The sequence below is a fragment of the Oryx dammah genome, unplaced genomic scaffold (genome assembly GCF_014754425.2).
Source record: "Oryx dammah isolate SB20612 unplaced genomic scaffold, SCBI_Odam_1.1 HiC_scaffold_2, whole genome shotgun sequence".
NCBI lineage: Eukaryota > Metazoa > Chordata > Mammalia > Artiodactyla > Bovidae > Oryx > Oryx dammah.
Window position 1 is genome coordinate 26,393,550 of NW_024070186.1, and position 27,754 is coordinate 26,421,303.

At 38.8% G+C, this 27,754-nt stretch overlaps 1 protein-coding gene across 7 annotated transcripts in view; it reads left to right on the forward strand.

The window, feature by feature from the left end:
• ARMC8 (armadillo repeat containing 8) overlaps positions 1–27,754 on the forward strand; it is a 105,751-nt gene that overhangs the window by 12,716 nt on the left and 65,281 nt on the right. For 5 of the 7 annotated variants that reach the window (XR_005719729.1, XM_040233452.1, XM_040233489.1 and 2 more), the window contains exons 2-3: positions 14,385–14,461; positions 27,283–27,354. Coding sequence is in view for 6 of the 7 variants with exons in the window: in XM_040233452.1 (XP_040089386.1) it covers positions 14,385–14,461; positions 27,283–27,354 (149 nt within the window). In the remaining variant the exon portion in view is untranslated. The remainder of the gene's footprint in view (positions 1–14,384; positions 14,462–27,282; positions 27,355–27,754) is intronic. The other 2 variants (XM_040233467.1, XM_040233462.1) reach the window with 1 other exon arrangement.

The window sequence follows — 27,754 nt, forward strand, 5'->3', positions numbered from 1 at the left end:
ATTTTGAGTTTACTTAGGCATTTTCTTCTAATTTTTCTTCCTTTTGGAAGCAGGTGGGAATTTTTTAATACACAGGAGGGTATGATAGCTGCAAGGAAAAGGTCAGTTTTTATTGATTGGAGCTGAAACTCCAATACTTTGGCCACCTGATTCGAAGAACTGACTGATTTGAAAAGATCCTGATGCTGGGAAAGATTGAAGAGGGGAGGAGAAGGGGACAACAGAGAATGAAATGGCTGGATGGCATCATCGACTTGATGGACATGAGTTTGAGTAAACTCTGGGAGTTGGTGAAAGACAGGGAGGCCTGGTGTGCTGCAGTCCATGGGGTTGCAAAGAGTTGGACACAACTGAGCTACTGAACTGAACTGTTGATATTATCCTTTTTTGTATCGTTCCAGAGGGAGGTAGATTTTACCCCGTCAATATTAGGGAAAAAAATTCTTCAGCAGATAGTTTTCTTTAATGGTGAAATTAACTCTATGGCAGAGAAATATAGTCTCACTAGAACTCTTCAAGTAGCAAAGAGGCAGTATTTAGGATATTGTGACTTTATTGTCACCAGAACACAGTCAGAACATGGGGAAGGGGCGACATTTGACAGTAAAGCACAGTTGAGTAAAATTTCAAAGTATCAGATTTCTGATGTTCTGGATTGTGACAGCCCAAATCTCTTTAGTGACAATATACAAACACATCAGGGACTTCCCAGGTGGTGCTAGTGGTAAAGAACCCACTTGCCAGTGCAGGAGACCTAAGAGACACTGGTTCAATCCCTGGGTCAAGAATATCCCGTGAAGGAGGACATGGCAACCCTCTCCAGGATTCTTCCCTGGAGAATCCCATGGACAGACGAGCCTGGCCGGCTATAGTCCATAGGGTCACAAAGAGTCGGACAAGAGTGAAGGGATTTAGCACACATGCGTGCACAAACACATCAAGTGTTCTTGGACTTTAAAATGAATAATTGTGAATCTGTGACTGATCTAAGCAGTACAGTTATTTGGGAGTTCAGAAAATTGGGAAGCATTTGTTTGGACTGAGAATTTTGGAGACATCAGAAAATCAAATCTTGGTTTTAAATTGGGATGGAGAAGACGTTCTGAAGCTCACAGTTGACTGGAATTTTAAGAGCTGTTTCATTTAGTGGTTCTCAACTCTACCAGACTCCACACCCTGTTCTTAAAACATATTTGTGAAAGTGAAGTCCGACTCTTAGCGACCCCATGGCCTGCAGCCTACCAGGCTCCTCCATCCCTGGGATTTTCCAGGCAAGAACACTGGAGTGGGTTGCCATTTCCTTCTCCAATGTATGAAAATGAAAAGTGAAAGTGAAGTCGCTCAGTCATGTCCGACTCTTAGCGACCCCGATGGACGGTAGTCTACCAGGCTCCTCCATCCATGGGATTCTCTAGGCAAGAGTACTGGAGTGGGGTGCCATTGGCGTCTTTAGAAGCACCTCTTTGGCTCTCCTGAAGTGAAATTCACTGGTAACTGTTCTTACATGTAAATTTTTAAGGGTTGGCATGATGTCTCAGCTGTGTTAAGGGAGAAAGAGTAGGAAACTATGCCATTTAAGTGAGTAAATACTCAGGTACTGGAGAAAAGTAATAAAGTAGTGCTGTGCTGTGCTCAGTCGTGTCTGACTCTTTGTGACCCCATGGACTGTAGCCCACCAGGCTCCTCTGTCCATGGGATTCTCCAGGCAAGAATACTGGAGTGGGTTGCCATGTCCTCCTTCGGGGGATCTTCCCGACCCAGGGATTGAACACAGGTCTCCCGCATTGCAGGTGGATTCTTTACCGTCTGAACCACTAGGGAAGCCCAAGAACACTGGAGTGGGTAGCCTATCCCTTCTCTAGAACTTCCTGACCCGGGAATCTAGCTGGGGTCTCCTGCATTGCAGGTGGATTCTTTACGAGCTGAGCTACCCAGGAAGCCGAATAAAGAGGTGATATATTTGCAAGTAAGGTTAGTTTAGCTATAAATATGACTGTTGTAGGACAGATTGATATAGGTATGATGTGATGGTTACTTAAATATAATAAGTGATACTGATTTTGATGTGACTTTCTGAAACAAAAGGTGCTTTTGGTAAAGTACCTAACAAGACAGAGTTCAAGTCCAACCTTTTCTATATTCTTTTGGGAATTGCATTTTTGGAAAATGTTACAGTAAAATGATGCTGAACATATATTGTGTTTGTATGTAAAATGGAGTTAGAGTCTAGGCTCAGGATATTAAAGTTTATTTTGCTACATGACTCTATAATGGAAAGTCTTTTGGAATGTGGGCCTGTTGTCCCACTCACAGGACATGTAGCATCCTTGGTCCTTGCCCACTAGATATTAGTAGCATCTACTGTCATTTTGACAGTCCCAAATCACTTCCGTAGATTTACAGAACGTATTTTAGGCAGTAGTGCTGTCCGTGCTGAGAACCACTGAGATGCTGAGGGTATGGGGTTCTCTGGTGAGGTGTGTGTAATAGTATGCCTCCCTCTTTCTCCTCTGCACTCCTCTCTTCCCCCAGCTTGTGCAGTGTGTAGTAGAAGGAGATGGAAATAAACTGTGCTGTTAAACACTTCCCCCATAGCATGTATAGCCCTCTAATATCCGGCATCACTTATTTATTATGTTTATTGCTTTTTATCATGCTCTCCTTGCTGAAATGTCAGTTCTGCAAAGGTGGACTTCTTTTGGTCATTGCCTAGGCTGTGTAGTTGTTTAACTGTTGACTGAATTAAAGAGTACAACTTTAGCTTTCTTTTGTAGTCCGAGTGTATACTATAATCACGGTAGTACTAAATTGCATTTCTCAAACACACCACATTGCTTCAGAACTCTTTTGCATGTGCTGTGCTCTCTACCTCGAGTCCTTGTCTTTTTTTCTTCCCTTTTCACCTAACAATAATATTAGTCTTTCAGATTAATCATCCTGCTGCTTAGATACCATCTCCCATTCCACCTCTAACTTCTGTACTTCAGTTAATTATATCTTCAACTTTCTTTTTATTTTGTGTTCATTTTTATGGTTATACTTATCCTCTGGTAGAAATAACAACTGTAACTTACTTACCTGTTTCCTTTCTGTGTTGAATGCCTTGAGGGTAAGGGACTGTATCTTATCTCTGTTAGCAGCACCTAGTAAATTAAAGATATTCACATGCTAAATTTCAGCATGAAATAGGTTTTAAATGAATCTTTGTAGAGCTCAGACATTCTATTTTGGGGGCTGTATTCCTTCCATCTCTCCCCTAAACCAAGGTTTTCCCTGACAATGCTGAATGATCAACATTATGAATAATTTATCTTGAAGTTCCTAGTAGTTTGTGGCATAATTGACATATTAAAGTTTGATTGGCAATAACCAGTTTAAAATTCATTTCTTAGGGGTCAGAATTCCCCATTGAGAGTTAGAATATTTTAGTTTCTAAAGAACACATGAATTAAATGAGAAAATAGCTATGAAAATGCTTTGTAAACTATAACTTGCTAAACAAGTGTCAGGTATTATAAAAATATTTGTATTCTGCCTACCTTTTCTTTCTGGGTTGGTTGTATGGGAATAAGAACACTAGGATGATTACTCCTTGGAACTTCCCCAGTGGTTAAGACTGCACTGCACTGCAGTGCGTGTGGGTTTGATTTCTGTTTGGGGAACTAAGATCCTGCATGCTGTGCACCATGGCCAAAAAAAAAAAGATTACTCCTTGACCTATGTGATCAAATATTTTCTGAGTCTGTTGTTATACCTGCAGTTATAATGAAAGTTAGTAATAAAAACTGCACTAATGATTGCTTTTAATGATTCTTTTCTACATTTTTAAGTTTTTAAAAAATCTCAAGTAATGAAAGGTTAGAGTTTTAAGTTCAGCACTCAAATGCATATTTATTTCTTGCTAAGTGCTTAGTTTGCTCTGAGAATAAGGCCGTCATCAGGTGAGGACAGGTATCTGTCTGAATGTGCTGTGCTTGGTCACTCAGTCGTGTCTCACTCTTTGAGAACCCATGGATTGTAGCCCGCCAGGCTCCTCTGTCCATGGGGATTCTCCAGGCAAGAAGATTGGAATGGGTTACCATGCCCTCCTGCAGGGGATTTTCCCAACCCAGGAATTGAATCCAGGTCTCCCACTTTGCAGGCAGATTCTTTACCATCTGAGCCACCAGGGAAGCTGATCTGTCTGAATAATTAAGCTTTAACCATTAATATGAATATCAATACCTGAAAAGAGCATTTGTTACACTTTAAAAAATTTTTTTAATTGTTTTTTTAATTCAAAAATAGAATTTTCCTGAAATCAGTATTTGTGTGGATCATTTACAGGGGTTTTTCCTGTAATACATGCAAATGTATTATCTCATTTGCTCCAGACTCTGAACTATGCAGTAACATCACCATTTTATACTTGAAGACAGCAGTCTCAAAATTTTGTTTTTGCCCTGAGTCATGAAGTAGTAGAACTAGGTTTCAAACCCGTCTTCTAATGCCGGATCATGTTTTCTTTTCTACCACTCAATGCCTGAATATGGTAGAAATAAAGAACATACTATTTTAATGAAATATACATAGAGCAAGATTTTAATGAAATGAAATTGATACTTTCTAATTAACACTTAAATTCTCACTGTTCATTGTCTAATAAACCCATTGTTTCATTTCAGGTTTTAAAACTTCAATTGAACACATTTACTTCTAATCTTTGAGTTAAATCCCATTCAAGTGTAGGACTTAGTAATTTAGTATTCAAGACCTTTCCCAAAGAATTTTTTTTTTCCCCTAAAGTTAGGGTTTTATTCTCCCCAGCCATGGGTAGTTTATTCAGAAGAGCAAGTAGAGAATGTTCTAGTGTGCCTTTTCAGCATGTCTGACCAGTTTTCTGAGCTATCATTAAGATTTTCCTCTTTTGTGCTACTAAAAAGGAATAAAAGGTAGGGTGAGCATATAGCCTGGTTTGTCTCCAAAACTCTTCATTTATGTGTGTTATCTGTGACAAGTATTAATAGTGCTGTCTTTCAGTCCTAAAATTATCCTGGTTTGGATGGTAAATTTGAAGGTCTATTCATTGTCTATTCATTTATTGTTATGTAACAAATCACCCCAAAACTTACCTGCTTAAAACATTTGTTATCTCAGTTTCTGTAGGTCAGGATTCAGATGTGGCTTAGCTAGTGCCTCTGCCCCAGAGTTCCTTGTGAGGCTGCAGTCAGGGTGTCAACAGGAGCACCTCTTCTCACCTGAAGACTGAATGCAGGGGGCATGCACTTCAAGCTCACTCACAGGGTTTTTGGCAGGATTTAGTTCCACATGGGCTGTTGAACTGAGGGCCTCAGTTCCTTGCTGGCTCTTGGCCAGGTGCTCCCCTTAGTTCCATGCCATGTGGACCTCTCCATGGGGCAGCTTGCAACAAGGCAGCTGGCTTTTGACAGAGGGAGGGACAGACAGACACAGACATGGACACCCAGAGAGGGAGAGCTCTGCAATAACATTATATCACTTCCGCTGCTTTCTTGCTAGGATCAAGTCACTATGACCAGTCTTCACTCAAGGGGAGACATCACACAGGACTTGAATTTGAGAAGGTGGGATCACTGGGGCTATCTCAGAGACTGCCTATCACCTAATAAAAGGGAAATTGCTTCCACATAATCGTTCTCCACAGTGGAATACAACTTGTTATTTGTTTCTGTCTTCCTTCAAAAAGAAATTTGCTTCAAGCGTCTCATCTTTCTTTAATGTTTAGTACCTGTTCATACATATGTACATTCAGCTCTACTTAGAATTAACACTAATTCACAGATTTGGCATGTATAAACTTTCCACTTGAAGGGATCTGTATACATAGTCACATAATTTGGTGGGGTGCTATTAAGCATAGAAATGGAACAGGTTTTTAATGCGTTTGCAGTGGCTTCTGGAGCTTTGAATGGGTGAAAGGAGTTTAGAGCTAGGTTTTGAGGGCTTACTAGGTCATTTGTTTGAAGCCTTGTGCCAAAAGGCAGAGGTCGTAGTGTGACCCTGGCTAGCATTGCTCCCCTTCATGGGCACAGACTATACCCTGAGCTTCAGCTGGCTCCTTGGCACATCTGCTCTCTTGGTGGGGAGGATGGAGCGTCACTGTGTATAATCCCTTCCAGCTCCTGAAAGCTATAACTACAGTTGAAAGGGTATTGGTGTTTTGAAGTGAGGGTGAAGCCACTTCTTGAAAGGACAGATCATCGGAAACTCTCCTAGCCTTTTGGTGTCTATGGGCAGGAGCGAGGAAGGAACTCTAGTGCTTTTCATATTCCAGAAGTAAATAAGTGCCCAGATGAAACTGTCCCTCACCCAAATCCACGCTGTTGTTGGCAAGAATGAAAGAGCCCCCAAGCTCTCTTCACCCCTGCCTAACCCAGTATTACAGCCTCACTCATCCTTCCCTCCAGGTCATCAAGATTAAACTCTTATTCTCTGTTTACGTTAACCTCCACAAGAAGCCCAGGACTCTAGGGTCCTTCCTCTTGCCCGTGTGTCTCTGTCCATTTACTTTTCTACCCAGATTCCTTGCCTCTCTCCTTTCACAGGACTTCCCTTCTCCTCAGCCTCTTCTCCAAACATTTCCCTCATCTTTCTGTTTAGGGTGAAACTGAGCTTTTCACTTGTTGATGTCGCTTTCCTCAGTTTTCTCCTGCAGTCTTCTCAGCTGGTGGCTCTTTTCCTTCCCGTGCCCCTCATATCTCGAGGAGGTACAGGAGAGAATTGTTCTCATGGATCTTTGCAGGCCCCTCTTTTCCTTCTTCTGAACGCCCCAGCTCTGCATCTCATCAGACTCGACCTTGCTGTAGTCGTCGACAGATCCCCTGGCGCCCCAGGTGGCGCAGTGCGAAAGAGCCCTCCTGCCCATGGAGGAGACAGGAGATGTGGGTTTCATCCCTGGGTTGGGAAGATCCCTTGGAGAAGGGAATGGTTACCCCCTCCAGTATTCTTGCCTGGAAAATTCCATGGACAGAGGAAGCTGGTGGGCTACAGGCCATGGAGTTGCAAAGAGTCAGACACAACTGAGTGACTGAGTATGAGCATAGATCTTCTGGATCATTCCCCCTCATTTCTTTTAAGATTTGAGCTCCTAGCTCGTGATCACTTTTTCCCTAGCACTATTTCTGTGGTAATTTATGCAAATTTCACTACTTATATAGACAATTTTTCTAAAATTCTAGACTTCTCCAGTGATCATATCCTCTGTCCTACTTTGAGGTATTTGTCCTCATGGTTTTTTCCTAGACCTTGACCTTCATGTAATAACTAAATCCCTTCACTAACTAAAATCCCTTCATAATCTCAATTTTTCACATCCTGGCCACCACCTTCTGTCCTCCCTAACCATTCTTCCTACTACCCGAACACCTGCAACCCTTCTTCAATTCCCTTGTTACCTGCATTCTATGAATTCTACCACTCTTTCACTGGTCTTCAGTAGGCCTGCCATAATCACAACCTTGCATATACTCTCAACTCAGCTGACCTCTTCCTCTGGCTTTGTCATCCTTGCCTGGTGAAATTCCAGATCTGGTTAAACCCAGCTCTCTTATTCATGCCTACTTCTGTATATTTAAATGTAGTTGGAGAAAAACACAGCCATGCTGACTGGTCTCACTTTAAATTCATAATCATGAGCCTCAGGAAGGTTAAGTGCTGCCTGGCAGCGCTGATATATTTTCTGGCCCATACAGTGTCTTATTCTCGTCTTTTTCTTCACCCACCCTTACATCCATCCCCACCATTTTAACTTTAAAAAAATAGAGATAATTGGAGAGAATGTCCACAAGCTTTCACCACCATATCCACCTAATTAATTGCCTCTGGCTATTGTACTTTCCATGCTCTACTTGGTCAGTAAATCCACTTTCTTCTCAATTATTCATGAACATTCTTCCAGAAGTTCTTCCCCTACCCCAATGCAGCATGTTTTTCTTTATATAAAAACAATTCCCTCAATGAATAAATATGCTTTAATTTATTCCATCTTAAAAAAAAAAAACTTCTGACTTCACCTCTCTCTCTAACTACTTCTCTCTTCTCTTTCTTTTACAGTGAAACTCCTTGAAAGAGTTGTCTGTATTTACTTTCTCTAATTCCTCTTTACCCATTCTCTCTTAACCCTCCCCAAGCAAGCTTTGGCCCGACCACTCGCACATACTGTTGTTGTCAAGATCACTGATGATCTCCATGTTCCTGAATCCAACGTTTGTTATTGTTATTCAGTTGCCCAGTCATGTCTGACTCTTTGCTACCCCATGGACTGCAGCACGCCAGGTCTCCCTGTCCCTCAGCATCTCCCGCAGTTTGCCCAAGTTCATGTCCATTGCATCAGGGATGCCATCCAGCCATCTCATCCTCTGACGCCCTCTTCTTCTGCCGTCAGTCTTTCCCAGGATCAGGGACTTTTCCAGTGAGTCAGCTGTTTGCATCAGGTGACCAGAATACTGGAGCTTCAGCTCCAGCATCAGTCCTTCCAATGAGTATTCAGGGTTGATTTCCCTTAAGATTGACTGGTTTGATCTCCTTCTTGTCCAGGGGACTCTCAGGAGTCTTCTCCAGCACCAGAGTTTGAATTCATCAATTCTTTGGCGCTCTGCCTTCTTCACAGTCCAGTTCTCACAACCGTGTGTGACCACTGGGAAGACCATAGCCTTGATTATATGGACCTTTGTCGGCAGAGTAATGTCTGTTTTTCAATACACTGTCTAGGTTTGTCATAACTTTCCTGCCGAGAAGCAATCATCTCTAATTTCATGGCTGCAGTCACGATCTGCAGTGATTTTAGAGCCCCAAAGAGGAAATCTGTCAGTGCTTTCTATCTTTTCCCCTTCTTTTTGCCATGAAATAATGAAGCCAGATGCCATGATCTTATTTTTTTTATATTTAGTTTTAAGCAGACTCTTTCACTCTCCTCCTTCACCCTCATCAAGAGGCTCTTTAGTTCCTCTCCGCTTTCTGCCATTTAGAGTCATATCATCTGCATATCTGAGGTTATTGATGTTTCTCCCACGTATCTCGATTCCTGCTTGTAACTCATCCAGCCTGGCATGTCTCATGATGTATTCAGCATATAGGTTAAATAAATAGGGTGACAGTGGACAGCCTTGTTGTACTCCTTTCTCAGTCCTGAACCAGTCAGTTGTTCTCACTGTTCTAACTGTTGCTTCTTGATGCAGTTACAGGTTTCTCAGGAGACAGGTAAGGTGGTCTGGCATTCCTGTCTCTTTAGGAGCTTTCTGAAGTTGTTATGATCCACACAGTCAAAGGCTTTAGCATCATTGATGAAACAGGTAGATGTTTTTATGGAATTCCCTAGCTTTCTCTATGATCCAGTGAATGTTGGCAATTGATCTCTGGTTCCTCTTCCTTTTTTAAACCCAGTTTGGACATCTGGAAGTTCTTGGTTCACACAGTGCTGAAGCCTAGGATGCAGGATTTTCAGCATGACCTTACTGGCATGGGAGATGAGTGCAGCTGCTTGATGGTTAGCACATTCTTTAGTGCTACTCTTCTTGGGAATTTGGGTGATGATTGACCTTTCCCAGTCCTGTGACCACTGTTGGGTCTTCCAGATTTGCTGACATATTGAGTGCAGCACTTTGATAGCATCATCCTTTAGGATTTTGAATAGCTCTATCGGAATTCCATCACATCCACTAGCTTTATTAACAGCAGTGCTTCCCAAGGCCCATTTGACTTCACACTCCTGGATGTCTGGCTCTGGGTGACTAACCACACCATCATAGTTATCTGGTTCAGTAAGATTTTTTTTTTTTGTACAGTTCTGTGTATTCTTACCATCTCTTCTTGATCTCGTCAGCGTCTACTAGATCTCTACTGTTTCTGTCCTTTATTGTGCCCATCTCTGGGCAAAATGTTCCCTTGATATCTCCAGTTTTCCTGAAGAGACCTCTAGTCTCTCCCTTTCTGCTGTTCCCCTCTGTTTCGTTGAAGGCCTTCTTGTCTCTCCTTGCTGTTCTTTGGAACTCTGCATTTAGTTGGGTGTATCTTTCCCTTTCTGCCTTGCTCTTTGCTTCTCCTCTTTCTTCGGCTATTTGTAAGGCCTCCTCAGATGACCACTTTGCCTTCTTGCTTTTCTTTTTCTTTGGGATGGTTTTGTTCACTGCCTCCTGTACAATATTACAGACCTCCATCCATAGTTCTTCAGGCACCCTGTTTACTCTCATCCCAGTCTGTTTGTCTCCTCCACTGCATATTCATAGGGGATTTGATTTAAGTTGTATCTGACTGGCCTAGTGGTTTTCCCCACTCTCTTTAGTTTAAGCCTGAGTCTTGCTATGAGAAGCTGATGATCTGAGCCACAGTCAGCTCATCAACCCAACATTTAGGTCTTAGTTATTATCTTATGCTACACCTCCACAGCATTTGGCATAATTGATTACTCCCTTCTTAAAATATTACCTTATCTGGCTTCTTAGACTTCTTCCCATCACGCTGGCTGCTTGTTCAGGTGCTTCAGAGTTCAGTCTTCTGGCTCTGCTTTATCCTAAGTGAACTTACCCTGTTTATACTACTCCTGTTTATACTCATCTCCCTCATTTGTATCTCCCACTCAATAGGTCTCTCCTAACCTCTCGACATATATTCAACTATAACCTGACATTCTCACTTGGAAGGCTAATACAATTTTCAGTTCTAACAAAAACTGCACTTTTGATCTTCTCACTCAGAGTTGCATCTCCCACAGTCTTCCCCATCTCAGTAACTGGCAGCTCAGTCTTTCTGGATCCTCAGGCAGAAACTTTAAGTATTATCTTTGGCTCCTCTGTTCTTTCACATCCCTCATCTATTCCAACAGCATATCCAATTTGATAGTCATTTCAACTTTAACATTTATCTGGAATCTGAGTGACTCTTTCTACCTCCAAAACTCTTGCCCTAGTCCAGGCTTCCTTCATCTCTCTGAAAGAATAGCACTTCCGGTTATTGAAACAGCCTCCTACCTAGTCTCCCTGCTTTGTTCCCTAGCCCAGTCCACATATTTGTCTGTTTCTGTAGTTGCAACTAGAGCAGTCCTTTTAAAGCAAGTCAGTTCATGTCTAATGGCTTTCCAAATCATACTATAAAAATAAAAATTCTTACAATGACCAACAAGACTCTATACCAGTGTTGTCCAGTGGAAAAATAATGCAAGCCACGTACATAATTTTAAATTTTCTAGCAACCATGCTGTAAAAATAAAAAGAAAACAGATGAAGTTAATTTTAATGTTAAATCTAATTTAAACCTATATACAGAATACTATTTGAACATACAGTTAATGTAGGAAATTGTTAATGAAATTGTTTTACTTTTTTATATTAAGTCTTCAAAAACCTGGTATGTATTGTACACAATTTTGATGCCAAATTTTGGTTGGAAATACTTGATTTGTATTTTGCTTGGAAAAATACTTGATTGGTATTTAGGTTTCATGAAATACAGTTGAAAGTAGATTTACATACCCAAGTATTTCTAAACAGTCTTAAAAGTTTTCTAATAATTGAATCTAGCATTGGTTTTTAAATATTTAATTTTAATTAATTAAAATTTAAAATTCAACTTCTAGCCACATTTCAAATGTCCAGTAGCCATATGAGGCTAGTGGCTATCATATTGGACACCGCAGCTCTTTACCATCTGGCCCCTCTTCTCTGAACTCATCTCCTACTGTTTTCTCCTTTGCTCATTCTGCCCCAGCTGTCACAGCCTCCTGTTCTTTGATCCCCTCAGATGCTTCCCATTTCAGAGCCTTTGCATTTGTTGTTCTCTTTGCTTAACAAGCTTGGCTCCAAGATAGCTGCATGACTTACTCCTTGACCTTTTTCACCTCTTTTCTCAAGTGTCACTTTTTCTCTGAGCACCTATTTAGTATCTGTACCGATCACCTTCTCTCTCAAAGTCTTTTATTTTCAGGCTGCCTTTTTTTTTTAATATTTATTTTTATTTATTTATTTGGCTGTGCAGGGTCTTAGTTGTGGCATGTGGGATCTAGTTCCCCAATCAGGGATCAAACTCAGGGTCCCAGCATTGAGACAGCTCAAGAGTCTTAGCCACTGGACCACCAGGGGAGTCCCTCCAGGCTGCCTTTTGAAAGACAAGAGAAGAGGGCTAAAAGTGGAGAGATGGCTTGATCTACAAAGGAAAGCAGTGAAATAGGAGAAATGTCCCATACGAACAACTAAATGAATATGTTAAGCAGAAGCATAGAGTAAAATCGCTTTGAACAACCGACTAGATCCTCTAGCTTGCTACTATGTAGGCAACTCACAGGTTCCAGTTTTGTACATATGACTGACCCCTTTATAGGTGTAAGCTCTGTACAGTTCTGCCTTAGCTTCCTCTTGCATCTCTTTGGCACCTAGCATAGAGCTTTGACCCAAAGGCAGTGTAGCGTTTCACTTATTGGCTACATATTGATTAACCTTCTGTGCTTTATAGTCTGCAGTTACCTCTCTACCATCTACCCTTCGTTTTCAGTGCCGGCAACTGGAATCCTTGCTGATGGTATTTGTGTGTTGGCTTCACTCGCTTTATGGCTGTGGTTGTGACCCTGATTCTTTCTTTATCTATTCTTGTGCACTGTTACTCATCTTCTAAAACCAACTCCTCTAAGAAGTCTTCACTGATTCTCCCAATTTATTAATACTCTCCTAAGTGCTACCTTTATTTGTGTATACTTCTGTTTTATATTCTAATAGGGAATATAAACATGTAAACATAGTTACCATAGAATATGAATTCTTGAGGGAGAGACCATCCCTTACTTTTTTTTTTTTTAACTTTAATGCTTTCCTCTGTACCTTATTAATAGATAGGCAGTGTTTATTAAATGAATGTACAGAGAATTAGTACAGAGAAGTAGACTTGTTGTTAATGGGAGAAATTTGTTATTTAAAATATAGGTTTTAAACCCAAGTACGTTTTTAAAAACCACATTGAGAGGCAAGAGATATAGAGCTGTGGAGACAAACAGTAAAATCAAAGATCAGTCCTTACAAAGCAGGGAATACGGACTTAGCATTATTGGAAAGCCAGGAAAGCACATGTGCTCAGATGAAGTGAGAAGACATATCTGTATTATGGGAGTGCTGTTTTCAGTTTTATCCTGGATTTTGCTCTTGGGTATATTATTTTGAGGAAACTAGACCCGTTAGCAAGTGCTTTGTGTTACCTGTCAGGCATAAGAATTTTCATCAATGTGTCTTATTGCTGCCAGTTTGTTCTTTATAAGTGGAGTATGTATTAAAAATAGGTATTTGCGTTGCCTACAAGGATATTTTTGTTGCAGACCCATAATATGAAAATACACTTTGATTTTTAGCTTAACTATATTGCCTGAAATTTTTTCCAGAGTTATTTTCAGAGACTCAGAATTTTAAGCTGATACTGTGTCTTGGCAGTTAAGTCTTTTCTGATCAGGGATTCTGGGTAAACTGGAAAAGTATTTCTTCCTCTCTATAAAAATTGATTGCTAATGGTTGATAGTATATGAGCAGCATATTCCAGCAGGCATCAGAAAGAAACAGCAAGGGATAAAAGTTCTTTCTCTCCGGTTCTTAAACATATGTTCTTTGTTTTAAATGATATTAAGCATTGAAAATTAAATATAAAAATAAGTATACCCCCCAAATAAGTATTACAGGAAATAACATAATAGAGCAAACCCCAAAATACAAATAAAAGGAGGTAAGTGTCTCCCTTGTTCTTCATATTCTAATTCCTCCCTCTTCTGGTCAGCTTTAGCCAATTCAGACTGGGTAACTCATTTGGACCTGATAAATCACCCTAATTTTTAATTTTTTTTTTTTCTTCACAGAAAGTGTGACAACAACTCCTTTATATTAGTTTTTATTTTTTACTTATGTCTGCTTCTTAGCAGTAGAGCTCCTCTGTGTCACTCTGAGGGTCTTCCTCTTGCACCGAGACTACCCTTCATAAACTATTCATGAAGTCCTTTCCCATTTTTCCTTGCTGAGATCAGATTTTCCCTCCCTTTAGTGGATATAAACAGAAATAGCATTCTTATCCTTTTTCATATGTAGGAGACACCCAGCACTTAATTAAGAAACTTAGCTTGCTTCTTAATACTTAGGCCCAGTTCTGTTAGCAAAGCTTGCAGTGCTCACTACAAAGGTTCCACCGTCTAGTTATGTTAGTAAGAACTGGGTATCTCTTTCTTGCTCATCTTATTTTTTATCTTGTCACAAGATTTTCTCAGATTGATTTAATATGATAAGTATATATAAAAATGTGAATGCTTCTGCTTTAAGTTAGATTATATAGCTATTTGATGTTATAGGTGATACTGTGAATTTGTGATTTGCATGGCTTCAGATGTCATAATTTTTCCCCCCACTTTCTAGGAAGTAACAGCTAGCAGTCGCCACTATGTTGACAGGCTATTTGACCCTGATCCCCAGAAAGTTCTACAAGGTGTCATGTAAGTAGTATGTATTTAAGAGTCTATCAAAAAATCTTGTTTGTTTTATGTTTGAATCTGATAAGTATTATAATTCTGAAAATGTAGGGTTATAACTTTTCTGTTTTGGAAAGACCCCTTGACATTCATGACTTTATTATGATAATGGAAAGAATTGTCTGTTGGGTAGTTAACTGACATGGTTAGCTTCATTTTTTTGTAGAATATTTGCTTTACATTTTAAAAAATGTTTAGTTTGGAGAAGGCTTTTGTTACTTTAATATCCAGCAAAAGCAAGAGAGTAGAATTGATGATCTTTTATCATTTGAAAAGGCCGGGAGAATAGGTCATTGGGGTTAGAGGTGGTTTTGTTTTGTTTTTGGTTAACTCATTGATGGTCTCTAAAGTTTGGATTTCCTAGTGATGTTTTAAGTATCAGGATTTAGAAAGCTGTCATTAGAAAATTTAAGTAAACTCTTGATAACCTTAATGTCCTTCTTTTCTCTAGAATTGCCTCATGTTTAATGAGAGGAAACATTTTTAAGCAATATATCTGAGGTGATTATACTTAAAAATAATTAAGTGGTACAACTGCAGTACGATTGCAAATGATTGAAAGAATTCTCCCTCCTAAGAGCAGGTTTTTATGCTCTTATCACACCACTTCTGAGAAAGAAAAAAGTGAAAATGAAAGTCGCTCAGTTGTGTCTGACTCTTTGCGACCCCAAGGACATGGAATTCTCCAGGCCAGAATACTGAAGTGGGTAGCCTTTTCCTTCTCCAGAGATTCTTCCCAACCCAGGGATCAAACCTACGTCTCTCGCATTGAAGGTCTAGCCTAAGACAACTCATTGGGTTGGGAAACACAGAGCATCCATAGGAGTGAGCTGTGTCCTAGGGAAGGAGGACCCCAAAAATATCAGGATGAGATACATTTGAGATAACAGTGAGGCACTCATTTGTCCCTTTCTTCTTCTTGCCCCGTTGGTGTGATCAGCAAAATAGCATCTTTAGCTTAACTCTTGCTCAACCTTGGCATGACTAGGATGCTTTGTTTATGGAAGTTTCTACTGACTGTTAATTCTTATTCGATGCTCACCCCCCACTTTCCAAAAAAGGCTGTATATAAGGGATGTCTTGGGGAGAGTGGTTTATTTCTAAAGTAGAGGCAAGATAAACAAGCAAGGCTGCTTAACTATTCAAAGTGAGCTAGAAGGAAAGGTGAAGAGGAGCTGAATGGAGACCCACATGGGATACTTGACACCTTCTTTTCATGTCTTCTCAGTTTACAGAGACAGGAGATGGTATTTCTTGTTTTCTTATTATGTTAACTTTGCCTTTATCTTCTTAACTAGGCTGGGAGAGTTAATAATAATTTAATCAACCCCTGTAAGTCTAGTTTGATTAATACCAGAGCAAGTGGTATTAAATCCATCTGTTAAATCAGTTTGGGTGTACCTGCACACACAAATTTCAAATCCTGAAAGATGATGCTATGAAAGTGCTGCACTCAATATGCCAGCAAATTTGGAAAACTCAGCAGTGGCCACAGGACTGGAAAAGGTCAGTTTTCATTCCAATCCCAAAGAAAGGCAATGCCAAAGAATGCTCAAACTACCGCACAATTGCACTCATCTCACATGCTAGTAAAGTAAAGCTCAAAATTCTCCAAGCCAGGCTTCAGCAATATGTGAACCGTGAACTTCCTGATGTTCAAGCTGGTTTTAGAAAAGGCAGAGGAACCAGAGATCAAATTGCTGACATCTGCTGGATCATGGAAAAAAGCAAGAGAGTTCTAGAAAAACATGTATTTCTGCTTTATTGACTATGCCAAAGCCTTTGACTGTGTGGATCACAATAAACTGTGGAAAATTCTGAAAGAGATGGGAATACCAGACCACCTGACCTGCCTCTTGAGAAACCTGTATGCAGGTCAGGAAGCAACAGTTAGAACTGGACATGGAACAACTGGTTCCACGGTTTCAAATAGGAAAAGGAGTACGTCAAGGCTGTATATTGTCATCCTGCTTATTTAACTTACATGCAGAGTACATCATGAGAAATGCTGGACTGGAAGAAACACAAGCTGGAATCAAGATTGCTGGGAGAAATATCAATAACCTCAGATATGCAGATGACACCACCCTTATGGCAGAAAGTGAAGAGGAACTAAAAAGCCTCTTGATGAAAGTGAAAGAGGAGAGTGAAAAAGGTGGCAACAAGCACAACATTCAGAAAACGAAGATCATGGCATCCGGTCCCATCACTTCATGGCAAATAGATGGGGAAACAGTGGAAACAGTGTCAGAATTTATTTTTTTGGGCTCCAAAATCACTGCAGATGGTGATTGCAGCCATGAAATTAAAAGATGTTTACTCCTTGGAAGAAAAGTTATGACCAACCTAGATAGCATATGCAAAAGCAGAGACATTACTTTGCCGACTAAGATCTGTCTAGTCAAGGCTATGGTTTTTCCTGTGGTCATGTATGGATGTGAGAATTGGACTGTGAAGAAGGCTGAGCACCGAAGAATTGATGCTTTTGAACTGTGGTGTTGGAGAAGACTCTTGAGAGTCCCTTGGACTACAAGGAGATCCAACTAGTCCATTCTGAAGGAGATCAGCCCTGGGTGTTCTTTGGAAGGAATGATGCTAAAGCTGAAGCTCCAGTACTTTGGCCACCTCATGCGAAGAGTTGACTCATTGGAAAAGACTCTGATGCTGGGAGGGATTGGGGGCAGGAGGAGAAGGGGACAACAGAGGATGAGATGGCTGGATGGCATCACGGACTCGATGGATGTGAGTCTGAGTGAATTCCGGGAGTTGGTGATGGACAGGGAGGCCTGGCGTGCTGTGATTCATGGGGTCGCAGAGTCGGACACGACTGAGCGACTGAACTGAACCGAACACAAACAAATTAGTTGAAGGGATAGGTCAAATTGACATGCTTTCTTAGACAAGCAGACACTCCCCCCATACAAAGCCAATTGATAATCCTAGATACCACTTAAGATTCCTCAATAAACAGTTCAGTTGGAAATGTCAAACTCATTAAGTGTTCAGTAAATGATAGAAGATGTTATTGTTGTTGTTTTTATTATTTCTGCTACTATGGTTGTTTAGGAGAAAAGCTAAATTTCTCAGTTAAGGATTCTTCATGAAAGACTTGTATCTTGAGTTGTATCTGATATATGTAGCTAATTCAAGTGTTAATTGTCACTGTTAGAAATTTCTCATTTACCCAAAAATACCATAGCTTCTTGAAAGGTGATAAAATATCAAATAAAGCATAAAAAACACTTGCAAGAGTGTATTATTATAAACCAACTAACATATAGTTTGATAAACTTAGTGCCTCTTAAGAAATTGTCAAGTCTTAGACACTTGGCTGTCAGCTAAGAAGATAAGAAAGGTTTTGGGGGAGGGAGGGATAGTGGAGTGAAAAGAATATGGGCTTTCAAGCTGGACAACTGTAAGTTAAATACCTGCCTCTGATATTTCCTAGTAGAGTCCTTTCCTAGTGTAATGCTTGGGCAAGTTATCTCATTTCCTTGAGCCTCAACTTTATCATCTGTAAAGGGAGAGTAATACTGCCCATCTTGCCAAGTTGTTAAGGATTAAGTCAGAAATATAAAATTCAGTACCTGGTATGTTGTGGATACCCACAAATTGGTTAGTAGTTATCAGCCCTAATTTAAAACAACTTCAAAAGTAAGATGATTCTTTTCAAAGAAGAGAAAGAACAATTTTAAAAATATCAAAGAGATAAAACAATTCCCACTGCAAGAAGAGGGAGAGGAGCTAGAATTTTTGATTGAGATAAGAAAATGTGAGAATTAACATTTTCCAGTAAACATGATTGCTGCCTATAGTTTTAAAATCTGTTTTTAGCTTGAAATGGACAAATCAACCCAAGTCGTTTCACTTTATGGCCTTCTAGAGGTGTGTGTAGTACGATTTGATAAAGCTTTCTTTACCCCAGGGAGAAAAAGTTATGTTTTCTGACTTAATTCTTGCTTGAATTTTGTTACTGCCTGAAAATTAATTGTGCATAGTCAAGAGAATGAAAAGTGAATCACATTTTTAACATTTTATTCGTTTTTAAGCAACTTTATCTAATATAAGAATAATACAGTATTGATAGACAAAAAGAGGGAACCAAAATGATGTTTAGGAATAGAGTTGACCAGTTCTTTTTTTTTTAATACACATTACACAGCCACTGTTGAGTCATTCATACAGAGACCATTACTAGACCAAAATAAGCAGGTAAAGGGAGATGGCCACAGATCGTAAACAACCAAAGGTAGATTTCTAATTTTAGAGAAGGAAAAGAACAGAGGCTGAAGCAATCTGCTTTGAATCCAAAATATCCAATGAGAAAGACATAAAAGAATTGACTAGCTTTAGCTATAAGAGTTCTATCATTTTTCTAGCAATATTTTTCTGATTTTTCACTAGTGGGAAAAACAAAATTGAAGAAATTAAAGATGAATTACAACTTTTCATCATGACCAGTAGCTAATTTACTCAGTTGAGTTAGAGCCATAGCCCTACCTGTAAACAGAGGGAACTTTGTAGATAACCTGTGTTCTGAAGGACCATTTTACCTAGTTAGTGATGACTGAGGATTTATCGTAGAACAACTTTTTTGTTGTTGTTAATAGTGCAGTATTTAGCATATATTTGAATGGTCCTATTATATTAAAGGTTGAGAGCACTGAATCTTAACCACTAGACCACCAACGACGGTATATTAAAGCTTTGAAAACAGAATTAGATCCTGAAAAGTAAGGTTTCAAATGCATAACTGAGTAGTTGTGGAATAAGATAGGAGTCAGAGAGAACAGGGAGGTCAACTGTGTAGGCCATAAATGTATAGCCTTTGCAACTACAATAGAGAGTAGGTACATCAGATAAGCTACATTGTATTGCAGATTTTGAGCTTCATCTAGTGTGGTCATCTGTGTGTGACTTAAAACAGTTACAGGTATTTTTGGTGGAGTTACTCTGGTGTTAGCTCAACCATGTTAAATCTCATAGTTGCAGAAGAATAGTTGTTGAAATATTTTTGTAGATCTTAGGTCAAAGCTGCTTAAACATTGTGCTTTTTGACATACCTAAGTTAGAGCACCTGAATCTTTTTACATTAGTGATTCTCCATGAAAAAACTAGGTATCCCTATGTGGCCTTATGTTGATGATATTCCCTATGTTGAAAGGCAAAAGATAGTATAAGCAAATGTGGCTAGCTTTATAGTTTCAAAGTTGAATCAAAGTAGAGAACTAGATAACTAGATAATCAAACTCTTTCTGATAAACTAAGGCAGGCAGTTGTGGATACTGTAGAATTGTTTGGGTTTCATCAAGTATCTGTTTTTAAAAAGTGTCTTCTGAAGTGTTTTAATGTACTGAAGAAATCATTTGGTAATGATTTTTCCGTACATCATTTTCTGGTTTCAGGGAAATATATACCTCTGGTTTCAGTAGAATATAGACACTTTCCATTTTCTTGCATGAGCTAAAAATATGAGCTGCCATAAAAATGAAGACTCTGGTTTTTGGAAATTTCAAGTTAAAGGATAAGTTTTAGGATAATTCAAAAGAAATATCCTGTTAGTTAATCTTAACAGTTAAAAGTTAACTTTTAAAGGTGTTACAGGTAAACGCAAGTGAAGATGCCCTTAATACCAAATGAAATGGAGTGATTCCTGAGAGTTACTTGTTTAAAACTTTGTATCCTGAGACAGTTTAGTCTGGTTAAAAGAGTGGCAAGATTTTCCAGACATTATGAGGACAAATTGACATAGTTTTGTGTTCAGATATTTAAGCTGTTTATATACGTATGTTATCTTAACTTTGAACATAAAACATAGTGGAATATTTGTACGCATATGTGTATATATATCTTTTCATATTTATAAGCCACTTAACTGTATGCTTGCATATTCATAATGTTCTAACACATTTTTCATGTTCTTTGGCATGATTACATATATTAAAAAGTTTATTAATGTACTGTAAAAATATTTTGGCATTTATTAGTGCAGTTATTACATTGTACTTTTCATCTTTGGAGAATGTAAGGTGATTTGTGACTATATATTGACAAGACAGAGTTAAATACAGCTCCTAATTTCTGAACTAGTGTTTATACAAATCAAAAATGTAGCTGATACTCCTTACATTCCAAAAATATACACCTCAGAGTAATTTGTTTATAAGAATGAATTCAATTACTATCAGTTCTTAATTTTCTTCAGTTTATATGTACAGTAGCTGCATAATAAATGCCTTGACTTGAAGTTCACTATAAGTCTCAATTGTCTGCTGAATCAAAGCCTTATATTAAAAATAACTTTAGTTTGCATAATAGATCATCATTATCTAATCTTTTAAAAATTGACGGTTTACATATGGTAATGGTGATTCTAACTGGAATATGAAGACTGATTCCTTAACCATGTTGGTTATTAGAATGCTTATTGTACTTGGATATTTGGATGTTACATTCTCCAGAAAGAACATCATAGCAGTTATTCTTACAGGGTCAGAACAGTGAGTATGTTTGTAATTTTCCAAGTCCAAATAATTTTGTTAACGTGTTTACCCTGTTACCTTATTGTAGCTACCCACAAATACATATTTTTTTCTTTATGTCTTGTAAAAAGTTAGTTTTCATAAATTGGTCAGACTTGATACTGAGATTGTAGTTTTCCATATCTACTGTACTTTTTGGCTATTTCACACTAATTAGATCAAGAATGAATGTACATATTCCAAATAAGAGCTACTTTCAGGTAAGTGAAAAGTCATACTGGTTCAGAATGAAAATGACATCATTGATCTTTAATTTTTGACTTTAGCCTTCAATGATTTTAAAGATAATTTTCTATTTTTAGATGCTAATTAGGTTTTCAGTTAAAATTTATGCTATTTTAACTTTTTAGGAATAAATATGCTCATACTTGATTGACTTAGACTTTGTTTTTCTAACGGATCTAGATTCCAATTATTATTATTATTATTTTGCTTTTTATACTATTTTAATGGCAACATGTGGTTTTACTTTCTCTCTTGGTTTTGATCGCAAATCATAATACTCTGGTTTACATGTATGCTATAGTAGGCATTATATATGTTTCTTTCATATTCAAGATCTTTTTATCTACCACACTAAAAATTATTCACCAAAAGAGCAAGGAAAGGAATTTGAAAGATTAGCCTCCATGTAAAAGTGGCCACATTTTGAGTCTATTTATTAGTGGGCAAATTTAAGATTTTAGCTAGATGTTAGCTGAAAATGTTCCCTGACAAATGCATTTCTGTAACATCTTAATATTGGCTCCTTTTCTCCCATCCTCAAAGAGTAGACTGTCCCCAAGGCTTACATTTTAGCTTTTCTATCTGGATATTCTTATCTTCAAAGATAATTCAATATGTATAAAGTCAAGATAGATCCTTGTCTTGCTAAGGGAATTATTCTCCAAGCTTCCTGTGTTCCCTGCACCCAGGCACCCAGACCTGAAGTAGTCATTTAAGACATATCATATGTTACTTTCTCTCTGCTTTATAAAATCATCTTGTTAACTGCTTCCTTAAAATGTCCTCTCTATTAATGATTCCTGTGGCTGCGACTTAGTCACTCTCATATAACCGGATACCTGGGTGGAGTAATTTCTGTAACAAACATTGAGTGCCAGGCAGGTGCTAGGTAGGCATTGTGCACTGTGCCTGTAGTCACTGCTCTGGAGAATGTCTAATGCAGGAACCAGGCAGCTAAAGAGATAGTTCACTACAGTCTGATTAGTGAATGCTGTGATAGTGATAAGCACAGGGGTCTTGGGGCCACACAGGAAGGGCATCAGCCATTTAGTTGCCATTCTTGGTTCTAGAATTATTGTATTCCAATCTGCTCCACATTCAGCTTAGCCTCCTTTGTCACTGTTTCCTTCATGTCCTTTTTCTGATCAAGAACATGATTTTTCTTTAATTCATCTCCCTTTAGTTTGTCTCTTCTCCCTGTCACTTTTTAAACTTTGTTCCAGGCTTAATGTTCCCACCTTAAAGGGAATCTTCTTTTCAGCCCTGGCTCCTAGTACTGCCCCAGAAATATGCCATATTCCATTTCCAATATGATCCCTTTTGCCCTCCTCATCCACTTATCTAAATCCTAGCCATTTCCTAGGCTAGTTCATCTTAGTTCCTACCATTGCGTCAAAACCTGTTAAGCTTGTCTCATCTCCTTTTCTCAACCCTCTAAACACACTGTTTATAAAATGTCACTGCCTTAGTGATTAGTTGTTAGTGTTACTTTTGTCTCCTCAAGAAGATTGTAAACTCTTCAGGTCAGGCATCTCCTTATATGATGCTTTTGTATCCTTCATAGAGCCTTGCACAGTGCTGAGCCAAAAAAAATAATCATTGAATTTCAGTAGTGTATAAGCAGGACATTCCCCTCCCACCATCAGTATTAAAGACTGGTGGACATGAGATTATATTTTTTTGATCTACTAGGAAAAGGATGTTTTTGACTAAAAGATAGGCTTTTATTTTATATAAATTGAAAGACAGGAGAAAAAAGAAATACATTTACTGAATTCTTTTGTCTTTTCGGTCAGTTTATTCTGAATGCCTGATATGCTGGAGGTGATGGAAAAAACACTTGGCATAAAAGACATGGGTTGAGAATGGCTCTGTTATTTATTATGGGGCTCTGAGAAGTGCCCCAAACCTGAGTCTTAGCTTCCTCATCTGTAAAATGGGGTTAATATTACTTAAGGTTGTGATGATTAAATAATAGGTATGGAATGCTTTGTAAACTTCAAAGCAGTGTATAAGTCTTGCATAATTTTGTTGTGCTCCCATCTTTATAATTGTGAGTTTCTAGTTTACAAAAATATGGATTTCTGTATGGTATGTTTTGTGATCCATTAATAGTAACTTCTGATACTTCCAGATCATACTGGTTTCTTGCCCTTGAAGAGGAAAAAAGTAATGAGTGTGCTATGATAAAGAGCACTAGAAAGAATACCTACCCAGACCTGGGAGTTGTCAGGGCATGCTTCCTGGAGGATGACACTGACATATAAGCTCAGACCTGAAAGATGAGTAAAGTTAGCCAAGGAATGATATAAGGGAGAGGATGGTAAGGAAATGAGAGAGAGAGAATAGCTGCACTCTGGAAACTGGAAGAAGCTTCATTTGGCCAGCTCTGAAATTGAATCTATCACCGTACTTAGGTCTGCTTAAAATGAGTATATGTGTTGATTATTGTCTCTTGCAGTTTTTAACTCTTTCATAGAAATGATCTTCTGGTATCCTTTTATACTGACTAAATAGAATTTATTTGCAGGGCATTAACATCTCTTCTCTAGTATAGATAATATTTTACTTGTTAGAGCGAGAGCAAGAATTGTTTTCTTTAGACATTGGTCCAGTTAATTATTTTTAAATTTGTTTATTCATTTTTTGGCTATACCGAGTCTTCATTGTTGCACTTGAGCTTTCCCTAATTGTGGCGAACGGGGACTGCTCTCCATCGCAGTGCATGGGCTTCTCATTGCAGTGGCTTCTGTTGTTGCTGACCACAGGCTCTAGGTGCAGAGGCTTCAGTAGTTGCAGCGTGCAGGCTCAGTAGTTGTGGCACATGAGCCTGGTTGCCCCATGGCATGTGGGATTTTCCCAGACCAGGGGTCGAACCCATGTCTGCTGTATTGGCTGGCAGAGTCTCAACCACTGGACCACCAGAGAAGCCCAATTGGTACCTTTTGTTAATTGTGTTCTCTTTAGTCTGCAGTTACTTTATAACTACCAGCTGCCTCCGTCATGTCCATTTTTCAAACTAGTAAGGAAATTGGAAAATTGGTTTTGGAGGAGTTTTGTTTGCTTTTGTCTGTAAAAACATTTACTCTGGCATGGTTTCAGATATTTGGGTTGTATTTATAAGGTTAGGGACACTCATTTCTGCTCGGGTTAGGAAGAATGGGGAGAAATCTGAGAAAATGTTAGAATTAGAAATTCCATAATAGAAAGCCTCTAGAATGGCACCTGGCAAAAATAAACTTTCAGTAAGCTACCGGATGCATGAATGTGCTGCGTTAGTATAGGCAGAACACATTAAGAGAATAGAGGAAGAAAGAAAATGACAGACTGCTAGGTTAGAGTCTATAAGCTGACAGTTGGGAAGTAAGGCTCTAAGAAAACAGCAGGCATCTATAAGGAGGCAGGAGCCTAGATGTACAGTCTCTCATTAACTGTGTTTCGCTCAGTGAAGCTTCGATATCACATGAATTTTAAAATCATATATCAGAGCTTGGTTAAAACCATAGTAAGCTTCATTCAATTTAGTCCTCATGAGCAAACAAATGAACAAAATACTCCTGTTTATCTGCTATAAATCATATGGAAGATCTGAGGGATATGAGAGAGAGAGAGAAGTCCCTCAAGCACTGAGCTACAGGAAGAACCCTAACAAGTACAGTGTTTGGCTCAAGACTTGTGAAAATGCTATTCAAAGTCTTATGGGGAGGATCAGCTTTCAGCAGACCACCACATCCTAACAGCACTTCCCTGTAATAATCAAAAAAGATAATTAAGGAGAGGGGTATTATTGTTACCAGGGTTTTTAATGCTGATGAAATTGGTTGGTGTTGGAAACACAAGCTGACAATAACATGAAGTCATTGATTTTAGTAACTCCCTCTCCACCCCTACCCCCTAACCCTACTCCCTGGTTTTCTGTCCTGTTTTTCTATAAGATCATAGTTTGCCAATTACAGGACTTTTTTAGGAGTATAACTTCAATGGTTGACAAAAAATTTCTGTGTTGTAGAGCTCTGCCACCTAAGAGAGAAGTTAGGAGAGATGCTCAGCAAGTAACTAGGGGAATGTATTTTGGCATATAAAGGAAAGATAACTTATAATGTTTCAATATGTTAGTGCTTAAGCATGATCATGTTAGAAAACTTAATGAGATATGAAAGCAAGAGCTAAAACTGTGGGCTAATATTGGTATGGTATTGATGACCCCATCTACCACGAGTGCCACTTATTTGATTTTCCAAAATGAAGTAACTTTTAATAAAAAGTATAATCTCCCTTTTATTTACAAAGCAGGTACAATACTGAAAAATACAGTTTTCTTGAAAATTGTGCAAAAACTGCTTTCTGTTTTAAAACTATGGCCAGAAATTTCCAGACACCTTCATAAACATCTGAAATGTCCCTGGGAGGCTCTGATGCCTTCTTCCACAAGAAGAAGAAGGTTTGAGAACCATAGTGTTTTTATATTAAATAGCACTACTGATCAATTACCTTAAGTTTTTTTTTTTTATTAAACATTTTATCAGTACTGGGCTTGCTGCTGCTGCTGCTAAGTCACTTCAGTCATGTCCGACTCTGTGCGACCCTATGGAGAGCAGCCTACCAGGCTCCTCTGTCCCTGGGATTCTCCAGGCAAGAATACTGGAGAAGGTTGCCATTTCCTTCTCCAACGCATGCATGCATGCTAAGTCGCTGCAGTCGTGTCTGACTCTGTGCGACCCTATGGACAGCAGCCCACCAGGCTCCTCCATCCACAGGATTCTCTAGGCAAGAATACTGGAGTGGGTTGCCATTTCCTTCTCCAAGTACTGGGCTTATTTTGAGCTATTTATTTTTTCTCTCCCTGTCCTTTGAGAACAACCATGTGTTTGTGAACCAACTGGTCATTGATAGAGATAGTCTTATTGTGGAAAAGAGTTCCACTCCCAGAGAAATGGAGATCTGAGTGTAGCAAGAGTAAAAAATACTGGTGAATAAATGAGAAATATAAAAGATATTTTCTGGGACTTCCCTGGTGGTCCAGTGGCTAAGACTCCGTGCTCCCAATGCAGGGGGCTGCGGTTCAATACCTGTTCAGGGAACTTGATCTCACATGCCACAACTAAGACCTGGTGCAGCCAAATAAGTAAATATCTTTAAATTTTAAATAAAAGATGTTTTTGTATTTTTTAATCTCCTTAAAAGTGACTGTTTAAGCAAAAATTGTACAATATAGAAAATTACCTGGCTGTCCAGTGGTCAGGACTCTGTACTTTCACTGCAGAGGTCCAATCCCTGGTGGGGAAACTAAAATCCCACAAACCTCATGATGCAGCCAAAAAAAAAAAAATAGTGCAATATATCATGTTGTTTCTAACTAGTTTAAAGATGTATAACAGCAGGTCAAAGAATGAATGGGAAGATGGAAATATGTTTGCAAGGCTCTTATAGTTCACATGAAGTAGGACACTATCCCTTGAAGACTGTGATAAGTTAAAAGGTACATATTGTAAACTGTTAATCTAACACTACAAAACAACCAAACAAAACCCAAAGAGGTACAGCTAGTCAGACAATAAAGGAGATAAAATGGAATCACAGAAATATTCAGTCCAAGGAAGTCAGAAAAAGAGGAAAGTAAAGTCATGGTCCCTGAAACAAGGCCAGGTCTATTCCTTGGGCTGGCTGCTTTTACTGCCTACTCCCAGAGCTATGCATGAGAAGATGGCCTGTATTTCTTATTATTCAAAGGATCGGTGGCCTTTTTTTTTTTTTTAAGAACTTGGCTTTCTTTGTATTGAAAGTCTTTTGCTGATTCTCAAGCTGTCTCTCACTCCTCCTCCACTGCTGCTCTCCTGTTTCATAGCCCCTGGTTTGCACAGCCCTGTCTCTGTCCCTTCTCTTTAGCACTCCAAGTGGAGAAGTGTCAGGGTTTTACTTTGTCACTAACATCCGTACTTGACAATCCAAGATGCTGTAAAATAAAGATAAATTAGTATCTCAACACATCTTACCCTTTTCTCTTTTCCTTGAATTCAGAGACATGAAAAATGCTGTAATTGGAAACAACAAGCAGAAAGCCAACCTCATTGTTTTAGGAGCTGTTCCAAGGTAAGTTTGCTACCATCCCCTTTTCTGCTGTTCATATAAAGTTTCAGATGTGTTCTCATTCTTAATCATAAGACCCATCTTTTTTCTGTATTGTCTGTCCTACTTTTTTTTTTTTAATAAATGCTTTGAAGTATATGAAGCATCTCTTTTAAAAAATTAAGATACCAGGGAGTGGAATATATGAATACTTTTTAGAGGTTTGGGAAGATCATTGACCCTGCCATAAAAGGACACATTGGGTAGATAAGCAGTGTACACCAACCAGCCTGATTCTTCCCGGTCTCCTCAGAGCTTTGGCAACTTTTATATGATTGGATAATAATTTCTTAGGATTCTCAAACCCTTTTTTGAAATTAAAAAAAAAATTATTTTTTGACCCTGCTTTTAAGAATTTGCTGGC